We start from the raw sequence: 12,945 nt of genomic DNA, 5'->3' as shown, positions 1-12,945 counted from the left end.
ATAAACTGTTTGTTCAGAGCTCACTTCATTAGTATGACGCGTAATAAGAACTTTCTATTAGTATGACGCGTAATTAGAACATATATGCAAAACTATATGTTAATGACGTAATGTTAATAAGTAATGACGCGTAATAAGAACATATATGCAACACTATATGTTAATGACGTAATGTAAATAAGTAATGACGCGTAATAAGAACATATGCAAAAGGTTACAGGTAGACGTCATATTAATTAATTAACTGTGACTAGGCTGCTTGTGCGTGCGTGTGTGTGTGTGTGTGTGTGTGTGTGTGTGTGTGTGTGTGTGTGTGTGTGTGTGTTATAAATATTTCACTAATTTTGCATTTGTATGTTCTGCACCTGAAAAACATACTTCGGATGGTAGAGTATCCTGAAGTATATCATCTGCTAAGGATCTACAGTCTAAAAAGACGAGTCCACAGGAGGAGGAGGATGGAGTGGAGTGGTGATTGTGGGTTGTTGTTTTTTTTTGGACTCTCCCTCCTCCTCCTCCTCGTCCTCCTCCCTCTCCTACCTCGTTTTTTAGTCCATTGTAGGGATCCTTGCACTCAGAACAGTGTCCCCCTGGCTGCTAGAGAAACGCCACTCTCCTCTCCTTTGCTTTTTTTTCTCCTCTCCTCTCCTCTCCTCACATCTCTGCGCAGCCACACGGTTTGCACCGTTAATCCACAACTGAACACGGCACGGAACGGGATTTTCTCTTTTTTTGTTGTGGTGCACAGTAAAAGAATCAGAGAGCGCGTCTCGGAACGAGAGTCAACGATGAGTCCACCGATAGACGCTGTCCCATTGTAAAGACCTGAACAGAGCAAGACGCGGATTCCCTGTGCGTTTTTATTTACTCCAGGAGGGAACTCACCAGTAGTGAAGTGTGAAGCGAAATTGTGCGTTTTCTTATAGGATTTGGCGAATAAAATCCCAGCAGGAGAAGCAAGGACAACTGGACTTTGGGCATTATTACTAAACGAGGAAGCTCAGGAGCTCGGCGCAAGGAGAACCATGGTTTTATTGGTAATGGATTTCTAAAAAGGAACTCGCTTGTTCAAGTTCCCCAGTTCGTAGTATGAGAGGATTTCTACGGAGAAAGAACTTAACGCAAATTCAAATATCTGAAGCCATAAAAGCAATAGAAAGGATCTAGAAGCGACCGGGGTCTTAACGAATTGTTTTCAAAGGACCGGGCAAAGGGCACGGATAAAGGTAAGTGGTAGAATCGTCCTTCTATGAGCTGGAAGAACTTTGAATGACCTCACTCATCTGAGTTCATTTTAGAGATTTGGTTACTGCTCATACACTGTTGCAGGATGTCTAATTGTATGTTATTATGCTCTTTATATTGTGCGTAAACAAAACGAGTATCCGGTTACATTGCGTAAAATCCAGCATCACACGCAGCGCGTGGTAAATATACTCCAGCTGAAACTGATGTGAAAGAATAAACAAAAAAAAAAAATGAGTGTCAGGGTTTGTCCCAAACGGAGCTCAGTTGGAGATGTCACCATCCCTGTGTTTATTTATTTATTTTTAATTATCCCTTTACTTGCTAACTCACTTACCACTCATGGTGTGCGCGCGCCCTCTCCTAAGCTAAGTTTCATTTAGACTACCAAGTGGTTTCACACTTGTAAATAGGTTTATTTATCTTAAACTGACTCTCACCCTGGTGTGAAAATCTCAGCCGGGCACGGAGAGGCGCATGGCCACAACTGTAAGGCTGCTTTCGGTCAGGGTTGCCAGATTGCTGGGGTTTCTAGAAATGCACAGTTGTAGAGGCCATTGTCCAATTTTGAGTAATACTCAATTAATGGAAGTTTAATTCAGAACCGACCAAATGTTTGAGACGCAGAACTGATTTAATCTGAGTTCAAGTTTGGAAGATATCATACCACATTTGCAGTTTGGCGTGGTTTAGATAAAAATGCCAATTTGACTGAAATAAGCCAAGTAATGTCTAAATAATGTGTAGAAATGAGTGTAAAATCTACAGCTATCTAACAGAACAGCTTGTTCTACTTACCTGATCTGGGCTATTAGTAGTTCCGGAACTGTATCCTAATTATTGCACAAATGGCCCATTATGCACATTTTACAAACAACAGCCTATAACTGCCCAGCATTTGTGCTCCTAATTATTCATGTTTATGGAAAACGGTGCACAATGTCCAGCAGTGATCAGGTAGACAATGTGTCTAGTGTGACTAGACTGCTGGCCTTTCATACACAAATGTGCTTTTAGAGGTGAAGGATTGCTGGTCATGTCTTAATGTTAGCAGCTACATCAGATTGAATTTCCTGCAGTCTCACACACTAAATCTCAATCCTGTATGTGTTTCAGTTTTCTCATCAACTGAGAGATACCCAGAGGTTGCCAATGCCTGGAGTCAGCGTTTAAGCCGATCACAAGACATTCGTTTCCTCGTCAAAATGTGGAGCATCTGGAAGTTCTTCATTGCTGTGTGCCTGGCAGAATTTGCTTTATCGAGGAGCATCACGACACAAGCGGTCCGCTCGAAAGGTAAAAATCACAATATACCGAAAGAAATAGAATATGTTCATTTATGTACTGTTTTGTTTGTAAGTACAATTTCTTGACGATTTTGTTGAGACAACCCTTTAATAAGAAATTTCTGGAAAGCGGAGGAAGTGAAGTAGGGTGAAATCATTCGGAGAGGAAAATAATCCAGCGTAGTTTTATTCTTTTATAGCCGTAAACAGGGCTACTTGATCCTGCCAAAGCCCCGAGGCTCGGAAGTGTAAATCTGTTTGGCCTGGTGCCAGTGACAGGGGATTGTGGGGCGGTCTGGGGGAGCTTTTTTTTTTTTTTACAAATGCAGGGCTGTCCTGGTTGTGTACCTGCTGGAAAGGTATTCTATTATCTCCAAGTGCTATAATGATGTTCTCCAAGTACTTGTGGTCTGAGATAATCTATGCGGCTTAAGGGACAGCAGCTTTGGCTTGTGCAGAGCTTGCAATAGTAGTGCTGTGCAAATATTCATTCAGAAATAACATAGCATTTTGGAAGCAGTACTGGAAAGAGATATGACTGATGGGTGTTAGTATGCTTGTCATGGTCAGGGTGGTTTAATGAGGACCACATGGTTATTAGTGAGAGCAGGAAGGGGGCAGGTGTAGGTCCTGGCAAGAGAAGAAGCAAAGTGTTTGTTAAAAGCATCTTTTTATGAATCCCTGGGTCCAGTGGAAGAGGAGAAGAGAAGGTTGATAGACCCTGTAGTGCAACGCAACAATGCCTGCCAAATGAAATTATAGTCTATAAAGACTATAATACTTTCATCGACAAAGTCTCCCAAGAAAGTGACAGTTGTAGTAAAAAAAAAAGGTCTACTTCAAAATAAGAAGGAAACAAAGAATATAGCATCGGAATATTTTTATCTTGGGATTCTTACCATGATAAATCAATGTAAAAATTGCTTTAATAACTTACATATTATTATTTTCCATACAGTCTGTACTGATTTTTGTCATTTCCTTAATGTCTTAAGTATACAGAAGTCTCTTATGTGATCTATGGACCTTAGCATCATCCAATTCTCCAGCAGGATCACCGTTTCAATCTATTTTAGGTTGTGTGTTCATGTTTGTGTGTTTTGTTTAGCCTGCCTTTTATTTTCTCCCTGACCATTTATACCCTCTGTTGGGGTCAGATTCAGGCCAGGCCCCAGTTCCTTTCAGTGAAGTTCATTAGTGTGTTGTGGGAGAATGATTTGCCTCAGCACTGGAGGTGACATTGCTGGTTTAGGGATTCTTTACACAAATGCTTATCACACTCACTGCTGGGCCACCAGGAACACTGCTGTGAAGTCAAACTTCCACCGAAAAGCATCGGCCGATTCTCACTTTTGTCTCTTCAGATGTGATTTACAACTGCCCTCCAGCACCCCTCACCACCAAAAAAAATAAACGCCACCAGATCTTTTAGAGATTTAGAGCAGGACCTCTCGTTATCGGTCGGACATTAACCGTTAGCTTAATAAATACAGGATGTAGTTTAGTAGTTTAATTAATCATACTGTATTTGTTGTGTAGAAACATCAGCAAGTTTGAAATAGCTCGTTGTTTTACGTTCTTCCAGATCCTCGTGTACACCGGCCGACCCTTCAGCCCGGCTTCCCAGAGAACACCACCGTGTTAGTCGGAGGCCAGGCAAAGTTGGTATGTAAAGTCCATCGGCCAGCCACAACACGTCTCCAGTGGTTCAAGAAGGACAGGGATCGCCTGGGGCCTGACGGATCACCGCTTCTTAAGCCCATCACTGTAAGGAAGTGATTTAAAGAACAACTCTTTTTTTTTCTGTGAGAGAATGGGTGTCATTGCAGATGTGTTTCCCCTGCAGCCTCTTCAAGACAACATCTCCAAAGTCAACGTTCTTTCTTTGGTAAACGTCACCTCGGAAGATGCAGGAGAATATATGTGCTTGGCAAAAAACTCTGCCGGATGGACAAGTAATTCAGCGTGGGTGGAAGTCTTAACAGGTGAGTTTTTTTATTCATTTTTTCATAATTAGTCGAAAGATTCCGCTATTTAGACGATGTGGAATAAGGCTTTGTCTATCCCTTTTTTAGAAATCCGTCTAGTTAAATCTATGGCCCATCTGACTGTGGCTGAGGATCCGACAGGTATGGAATATCTGAGATCTTTTTCTTTGGAATAATAGATCCAGGTTTTTAACTCAAGCGCTGAACTGTACTGGAAGTTGCAGGGAAATTTTTATTTATTCCGGTCTTCTTTTTGTTAGAAGTTTCTGATGAGCAGAGTGAGGAGACGTCGGAGCAGCTCCTGCTAGAACCAGGTGATGTGCTCAAACTGCGTTGTGACACAAACCATCCTGTCCACTGGTTCAAAGGAGATATTAGAGTGCAACATAGCCCTCGTATTCAGATAAGAGCAGGAGTCATGGAGATTACAGACGCGACATACGAAGACTCGGGGGTCTACGTCTGCATGATCCGCGGCTCTAGACAACCTCTTCGCAACTTCACCATTACAGTAGCAGGCACGTTCAGATATCCAACATGACAACATTCCGCTTATATAACAATGCTTGATCATAATTGTAAGGTTTACTTACATGTATTTTCTCTCAACCTTGCAGATGCCATGGGATCTGGTGACGATGACGAGGACGATGGTCAAGAAGATACTGTTACAGAGACAGAAAATGACCAGGTCTACATCTCCAGAGGTGTGTAGTGTATTAATTGAAGCTTAAAAAAAAACTTTCTCTAGAAAAGTCTGTTAAAATTTGGTTTCCTGATACCACTTCTTCTTCAGTCCCATACTGGACCCATGTTCAGAGGATGGAGAAAAAGCTTTATGCTGTCCCAGCTGGAAACACCGTTAAATTTCGGTGTCCGGCTACAGGAAGTCCAACGCCATCAATCCGCTGGCTGAAGAACGGCAGAGAATTCAGAGGAGAGCACAGAATTGGAGGAATCAAGGTAAGCTGTCATGAAATTAAAGCATTTTAACAAAAATTAATTTTGCTATTTGTACACGGAATAATTTGAAACAACAATGAACGTATTTGCATAAATTTTGTCCACAGTTGCGACATCAGCATTGGAGCTTGGTCATGGAGAGTGTGGTGCCCTCGGACCGTGGGAACTACACTTGTGTGGTGGAGAACAAATATGGCTCCATCACTCATAGTTACCTCCTCGATGTGTTGGGTAAGACAGCTCGCTGCTTAAAGTAGACAGTGGTCTGGCTCCATGCAGAGTGGCTGAAGCTGGCCTGCTCACTGTGCCTGTCAGGGGCAATAAGAATTAAATTAGGGAACCACAGCGTTGACAGCTCAGCAGTGTCTCGCAGTGAGACAGGCACCAGTCGCACCTCGGATATAGCCACAGGGCAACTGTCCACCACAGGGTTCATTTGGGGCTTTACTGGAAAAGGGCAAACTATTGGCACAATAGGAGGGCTAGCATTAGCTTGTGTTTTATGTTTCTGGATGAACAGTTGGCCAGGCATCCAGACGAGGTTTCTAAGTGACCTGTGACAATTCGGCGTCAGGTCAACTGCTGTCTCCATCAAGAAAGGAGCAAACAGTGGGTGCTTAATGACTTCAAAGCATCCTAGTACACAGGCATGGCTCTGGGATTCCATAATGGAACCAATTAGTGCATGCCACCAGCTTTTAGAGGGACCACTTATCTTTTTCCCTGTGTTGGATTTTATCTGATTAACAAATGCAATTATCATGTTTAAATGTATGGACCAAATGGTGGGGCGGTGGAAATTTCTGCATGGTTGTTTTGCATCTTCTGAGCAAATTTATAATGTTTCCATTTCAGAACGCTCTCCTCACAGACCCATTTTACAAGCTGGTCTACCAACCAATATCACAACAGTGGTCGGTGGAGATGTCCAGTTCCATTGCAAGGTCTACAGTGATGCACAGCCACACATTCAGTGGCTGAAGCACATCGAGATGAACGGCAGCCGGTATGGGCCTGACGGCATACCCTACGTCAAGGTTGTCAAGGTATAGCGACCTTATGGCTGGCCACATTTGTCCGTTAGTGGTACCAAATTAATATGAGAGAATTATATTACTGCTGTGTTTACACATTTTAGTTTTCCTTTACAGACAGGCAGCTTGAACATGTCTGAGGTGGAGGTCCTATATCTGACGAACGTGACAATGGAGGATGCTGGAGAATATACGTGTCTGGCTGGAAACTCTATTGGCTTCTCACATCAGTCTGCATGGCTCACTGTCCTATCTGGTAAGTTAACTATCATCTTTAAGCAATATCTTTCATTTTTATCCCACATGATTCCTTTTTTCGGGGGCACGGTGGCTTAGTGGTTAGCACGTTCTCCTCACACCTCCAGGGTCGGGGTTCGATACCCGCTTCCGCCTTGTGTGTGTGGAGTTTGCATGTTCTCCCCGTGCCTCGGGGGTTTCCTCCGGGTACTCCGGTTTCCTCCCCCGGTCCAAAGACATGCATGGTAGGTTGATTGGCATGTCTGGAAAATTGTCCGTAGTGTGTGTGAGTGAATGAGAGTGTGTGTGTGCCCTGCGATGGGTTGGCACTCCGTCCAGGGTGTATCCTGCCTCGATGCCCGATGACGCCTGAGATAGGCACAGGCTCCCCGTGACCCGAGAAGTTCGGATAAGCGGTAGAAAATGAATGAATGAATGAATGAATGAATGAATGATTCCTTTTTTTGACATTAACCATTCTTATGGACATTATTAACAGAGGAAGATGTGGCCAAAGAGGTGGACCTTATGGAGACCAAGTATACCGACATCATCATTTACGCCTCAGGCTTCCTAGCATTGGTTATGGCCATCGTGATCGTGGTGTTGTGCCGAATGCAGACGCACCCCAGACGTGAGCACTTTGATGCCCTCCCTGTCCAGAAACTTTCCAAATTTCCTCTTCGTAGACAGGTGAGATAGTAACTTGTTACATCGATATGATATCTCTTTAATGAATATTTATTTTGAATATATTTACACTAATACTGTGATTCTTGGAAACACAGTACTCCGTCGAGTCCAACTCCTCTGGGAAGTCCAGTGCTTCTCTAATGAGAGTGGCGCGTCTTTCCTCCAGCTGTTCTCCGATGTTAGCTGGAGTCATGGAGTTTGAGCTTCCCTGTGATCCTGACTGGGAGTTCCCAAGAGAGAAGTACGGGCCAATTGACACAATCCATTTTGATCATCCTGCCATTTAACTTTGATGATATACTGACAGTGGTGTATTGTTACCTAGTTTGACTTTAGGGAAACCTCTTGGCGAGGGTTGCTTTGGTCAGGTGGTGAGAGCAGAGGCTTATGGGATAAACAAGGATAATCCAGATCAAGTAACCACTGTGGCAGTCAAAATGCTGAAAGGTAGGTATTCCTAAAATGGCTGATTGTCTCTATCATTTGCATAATTATATGAGCCGACTTAAAAAGTGTTTGATCGTTTTCCAGATGATGCGACTGATAAAGATTTGGCTGACCTTATCTCTGAAATGGAGCTTATGAAAGGCATGGACAAGCACAAGAACATCATAAACCTTCTTGGTGTTTGCACTCAGGAAGGTCAGTTGAACCCAAAATGGATCTCATGGCTACTTGAAGACGATTTGATGTTCGATGACGATTACAATCTAAACATCGAATTTGCCCGACTATGCTTCATCGATTCCCATTAATTAATTATTGGATTTTGACTTTATAGGTCCACTTTATGTGCTGGTTGAATATGCTTCTAAAGGAAGCTTGCGCGAGTACTTACGAGCACGTCGTCCTCCCGGAATGGACTACACCTTTGACGTGACCAAGGTTCCAGAAGAGCAGCTCACGTTCAAGGACCTGCTATCTTGTGCCTACCAAGTGGCACGAGGAATGGAGTACTTGGCTTCGAACAGGGTGAGTTGGTTTGCCTTTTAAAATCCACATAGACTACCCAGTAACCCCTAACCCCTAACCCCAGTGTCTTATCAACAAGTCTTTTTGTCTGACACACGATGCCAGGCATTCCTCACTGGAGTGGTGGTGTGCTGTGTTTACCACTGCGTCTGTCGTTTCTCTGTGGGCTTTGTCCTTTTTAGCACTGCCATAAATCTGTTAGCATGCAGGCGCACAGATCCGTCTGTGCACGAGATCGTATTACTAGGTCTTTGTGGCTTGCTAAGAACGCAGCTGTCTGAAACCCTTCCATTAAGGGCCGCAAACCAGGGGCTTTTTCGGCCCCCTTTTTTTCGGTCCCCAAATGTCGCTTCTATTTAAAATAAAAACCAAAATACATGTAATAATATGCGTTCAGTTAAGCAAACAGTCCGGTGGTGTTTTTCTCCAAAGCCCACATCTATTTAAAGCCAGGTTTGTTTTTGGAGCAGGTTTTAGTGCGATCACTGAGCCGTGTCCTTTCTGTTCCTCAACAGTGCATTCACCGAGATCTAGCAGCAAGAAACGTTCTGGTCACAGAAGATAACGTCATGAAGATCGCAGATTTTGGTTTGGCCAGAGGAGTGCATCAGATTGATTACTACAAGAAAACAACAAATGTAAGCACCTGAAGTTTACTTTTCCGTAGATTCCGAGAATTTCCTGAAATTCTGACCATTGCTAATGTAAAGATCTGACCTGTGTCCTGTAGTCCTAATGGTTATTAAGACATATGTCTGTTATGCCACCACGGATTGGCAGGCAGATCGACAAGAGATAATTGGATAGTTCTGGGAAGTAGACAGTCATGTTTTTGGTGGTTCAAAATGAAAACTCACTGTCTTGTGTCTGCTTTTAGGGACGTCTGCCAGTGAAATGGATGGCACCAGAAGCTTTGTTTGACAGAGTCTACACACACCAGAGTGATGTGTAAGTCTAAACTTTGCAGCTATGCTGAGTAGGATTTCCCTGTGTTTGGAATACCGGTGGGGACACGGTGGCTTAGTGGTTAGCACGTTCACCTCACACCTCCAGGGTTGGGGGTTCGATTCCCACCTCCGCCTTGTGTGTGTGGAGTTTGCATGTTCTCCCCGTGCCTCGGGGGTTTGCTCCGGGTACTCCGGTTTCCTCCCCCGGTCCAAAGACATGCATGGTAGGTTTATTGGCATCTCTGGAAAATTGTCCGTAGTGTGTGAGTGTGTGAGTGAATGAGAGTGTGTGTGTGCCCTGTGATGGGTTGGCACTCCGTCCTGGGTGTATCCTGCCTCGATGCCCGATGACGCCTGAGATAGGCACAGGCTCCGCGTGACCCGAGAAGTTCGGATAAGCAGTAGAAAATGAATGAATGAATGGATGAATGAATGGAATACCAGTTTGTTCAATTGCTCGGGAATACTGTAGAAGTTTCTGGAAAGCACCCAAGTTGTCGAATGTAAATGTGTTCCACCAGAACTGAGCAAAACTGCCTTATAAATCTTTTCTTTAAATCTTTTACTGACTATTTTAAATCTGGTATTGCCTCAGATGGTCGTTTGGAGTCCTGATGTGGGAGATTTTCACGTTGGGAGGTTCGCCGTACCCTGGAATCCCAGTAGAGGAGCTTTTCAAGCTGTTGAAAGAAGGCCATCGCATGGACAAACCCTCCAACTGCACACATGAACTGTAAGTGACATTATCATGCCTGCATAGACTGGTTAGTTTTTGACAAGCATATAATGTGAAAAGCAAGTGAATAATTCTCTCGATGTTGACTTTATCCAGATACATGAAGATGAGAGAATGCTGGCATGCAGTTCCTACACAGAGACCAACCTTCAAACAGCTGGTGGAAGAGCTGGACAGAGTGCTGCTGTCTATTTCAGACGAGGTAAATCCCTTGATGATTTTCTTGACGTGTGCCATTTCTTAAAGACGTACTGTTAAGATAATAGACTAAACGATTCCTATTTCCTTTTGCAGTACCTCGACCTGTCTACCCCTTTCGAACAGTACTCCCCATCTTGTGAGGACACTTCCAGCTCTTGTTCTTCAGACAATGATTCGGTGTTTACTCACGACGCCTTGTCCACCGATCCATGCCTGCTCGGTTATCACGACGTGCGTTCTCGGCTAGACATGAAGACGACGCTACGATAAAGTGCTTGTCTAGAAGGAGGACTCCAGTTTGTGGATATCAAAGTTTGCATTTAAAACACTCAGCCGGTACGAAGCGGTCACGCGGGGACGTACTTTGGCCTTCGATCGCTCTGCGCAAAGAACATTATCACAATGCTTGGCACTAGAAAACCTGGTGACAAAAATGGCTGTCTCAAATAATCAGGTTTCTAATACAGCAACTGGACTTCCTGGTAAAGAATCTATTCAGGCTCTGTTTCCTTTGTAATGAATGAATGCTGCTTATTATGTATAAAGTCCCAAGTATCTGAGCAGCATAGAAACTGGAGTGTGCTGAAACAACCAGATGCTTTTTTGTTTAAAAAAAAAAAAAAGAGAACATTTATTTTGATATAAAAGTCGATAGCATTGTTAAATATAAAATCCTCTCTATATAAAGATTATTCTACATTTTTGTTCTATTTAAAGAGTTGTCTTAAAATCTCAGGATCTCGCATCGGTAAAATCGCTGCTGTGGCAGCGACGTGCCTGAATTTTGATTTCCTGTGAATATCTTAAAATATTTTATGTACATATCATTAAATAAGACAATTACCTTTTATAAATTATTCTAAAGCGTATGAAGTGAAGGCGTTGGGTGAAGAATTTTTGATGTTGCAAGTTTTATGACATAATTCCTTTACAGCTCATTAAAGCAGATCGGTACGGTGTAGTCGAGTTTTAGGTAGACTGTTCGCGAGCACGGCTTAAAGAGCTCGCTGCCATAACAAAAGCAGAGCCTCGTTCCAGTGTCACTATACTGTACAGAGAGAAAAGTCCTGTATTGAATGTGAAAACCACCCTTGAGGTTGATTGATTTAAAATGGGAGAATCTTCCATTGTTTGGCTGTAACCTTTTACCTAGCACAGTTTGTTTGCAGGGTCCAAGCGCAGGCCAAGTTGGACAATAGGCCCATGCAGCTGTAATGGGTGTGACCATAGAACAGGGTGATATGGGGGATGTCTGAGCCTGCGTGCAAATGAGGTGGCCCCTTATTATGGAAATGGATCCAGCTGCCCATCTTTCTCCTCCACTATCTTTTTAATATACAAATGCTAATGCACCCTTTCTGAGCAAACTCGGCAGTGTTCTTCAGGGAACGCAAGGCCTCACCCGCAAGCTGATAAGGCAGCTTTCTCAAGTTAATTTACTCATTGCTTTTAATGCCCAGTCAGCGATGCTCCTCCAAATCCCTCGGGGAACATTCATCCCTCTGCGTGCGCATAAGAATCAGTCGGCCAGCTTGTCCTCCTTCTCTTCTTTTATATGCAAAGGAGAAAAACGTCATTATCTTATACGAGTTACGATCAGGGCTTAAACTCACCACCTTAATAACCCTTCATGTGGCCTTAAAATAAAACAGAATTCTTTAGGATGAAGAAAGCAGGAAGCAAATAATGAACTGCATGACATTCCATTTATGTACTCCATATAAAGATTTATAGCAATCAACAATGTTCTTATGCATTTTTTTTCCCTTGAGAGAATTATTTTAGAAATATCTAATTTATTTCTTTATTGTGTTGTTTTGTATTAAATAAAGGATAATTTAAACGACTTGCACTTGCACTCGTTTGCATGATCATTGACTTTTTTAATGTGCTACGAAATGCTGCTAAGCTAGTCTTGACTTTACGGCAAGGTTTTTCTTTCACATTTACACATGTGATATGGGTGTACAAATAAATCTTACCTTGTGTCTTATCACAAAGACAAACACTTATCAACACCACTTAACCTAGAGTGTTTTCATATGTATTATTTACATTTAAAACCAGACACTGCTATCTAAAAAAGCTGAGAGGGGGGGGTGTATTTTTTTTTTTTATTAAACCTATTTACGAGTGTATTCGGCTTGTGTTACTAGCCCAATGAAGGTAATCTGTTAAAAAAAAAATTGGTTGAGGAAATTCGAGAACCTGAAGAAAACCCACAGAGAGGCAAGAAGAACATGTGCAGAAATTCCATGCTCCGGATTGACCGGATCTCCTCAGGGACTACAAAACTGGGAGCAAGCATAGAGAAAATGTAAAATTTAAACCCATAAAGAGACTTATAATTAGGGGTCAAAACATAGCAGACCTCAAATGACCAAAAGTAGACCAACACAACATACAGCAAGCCTTTTTATGGGTCACCAGGAACCATTGGATTTTCAAGATTCAACAAAAATAAATGATTCTACAGACTACTAATCTGATTGGCCATTCATTCATTCATTCATTCATTCATTCATTCATTTTCTGCTGCTTATCCGGACTTCTCAGGTCACGGGGAGCCTGTGCCTATCTGGTACACCCTGGACGGAGTGACAACCCATCACAGGGCGCACACACACTCTCTCATTCACTCAC

At 42.9% G+C, this 12,945-nt stretch overlaps 1 protein-coding gene across 2 annotated transcripts; it reads left to right on the top strand.

Moving 5' to 3' along the window:
- Nucleotides 1-447: 447 nt before the first annotated feature.
- Nucleotides 448-12,148, top strand: fgfr4 (fibroblast growth factor receptor 4). 2 transcript variants are annotated; one of them, XM_047805744.1, is made up of 21 exons: nt 448-1,226; nt 2,362-2,541; nt 4,117-4,298; nt 4,378-4,516; nt 4,607-4,660; nt 4,783-5,037; nt 5,137-5,226; nt 5,316-5,482; nt 5,590-5,713; nt 6,338-6,528; nt 6,634-6,772; nt 7,253-7,446; nt 7,542-7,687; nt 7,772-7,893; nt 7,978-8,088; nt 8,228-8,418; nt 8,934-9,056; nt 9,296-9,366; nt 9,961-10,098; nt 10,198-10,303; nt 10,396-12,148. In XM_047805744.1, exons 2-21 carry the CDS (start codon nt 2,451-2,453, stop codon nt 10,570-10,572), a joined length of 2,811 nt encoding a protein of 936 aa, XP_047661700.1. In that variant the 5' UTR covers nt 448-1,226; nt 2,362-2,450; the 3' UTR covers nt 10,573-12,148. The 2 variants fall into 2 exon arrangements, with proteins under 2 accessions (XP_047661700.1, XP_027033136.1); XM_027177335.2 differs by having other exon boundaries at nt 468-1,226; nt 4,780-5,037.
- Nucleotides 12,149-12,945: the final 797 nt, after the last annotated feature.

The sequence above is a fragment of the Tachysurus fulvidraco genome, chromosome 21 (genome assembly GCF_022655615.1).
Source record: "Tachysurus fulvidraco isolate hzauxx_2018 chromosome 21, HZAU_PFXX_2.0, whole genome shotgun sequence".
Taxonomy (NCBI): domain Eukaryota; kingdom Metazoa; phylum Chordata; class Actinopteri; order Siluriformes; family Bagridae; genus Tachysurus; species Tachysurus fulvidraco.
This window is presented reverse-complemented; position numbering and strand designations above follow the sequence as displayed.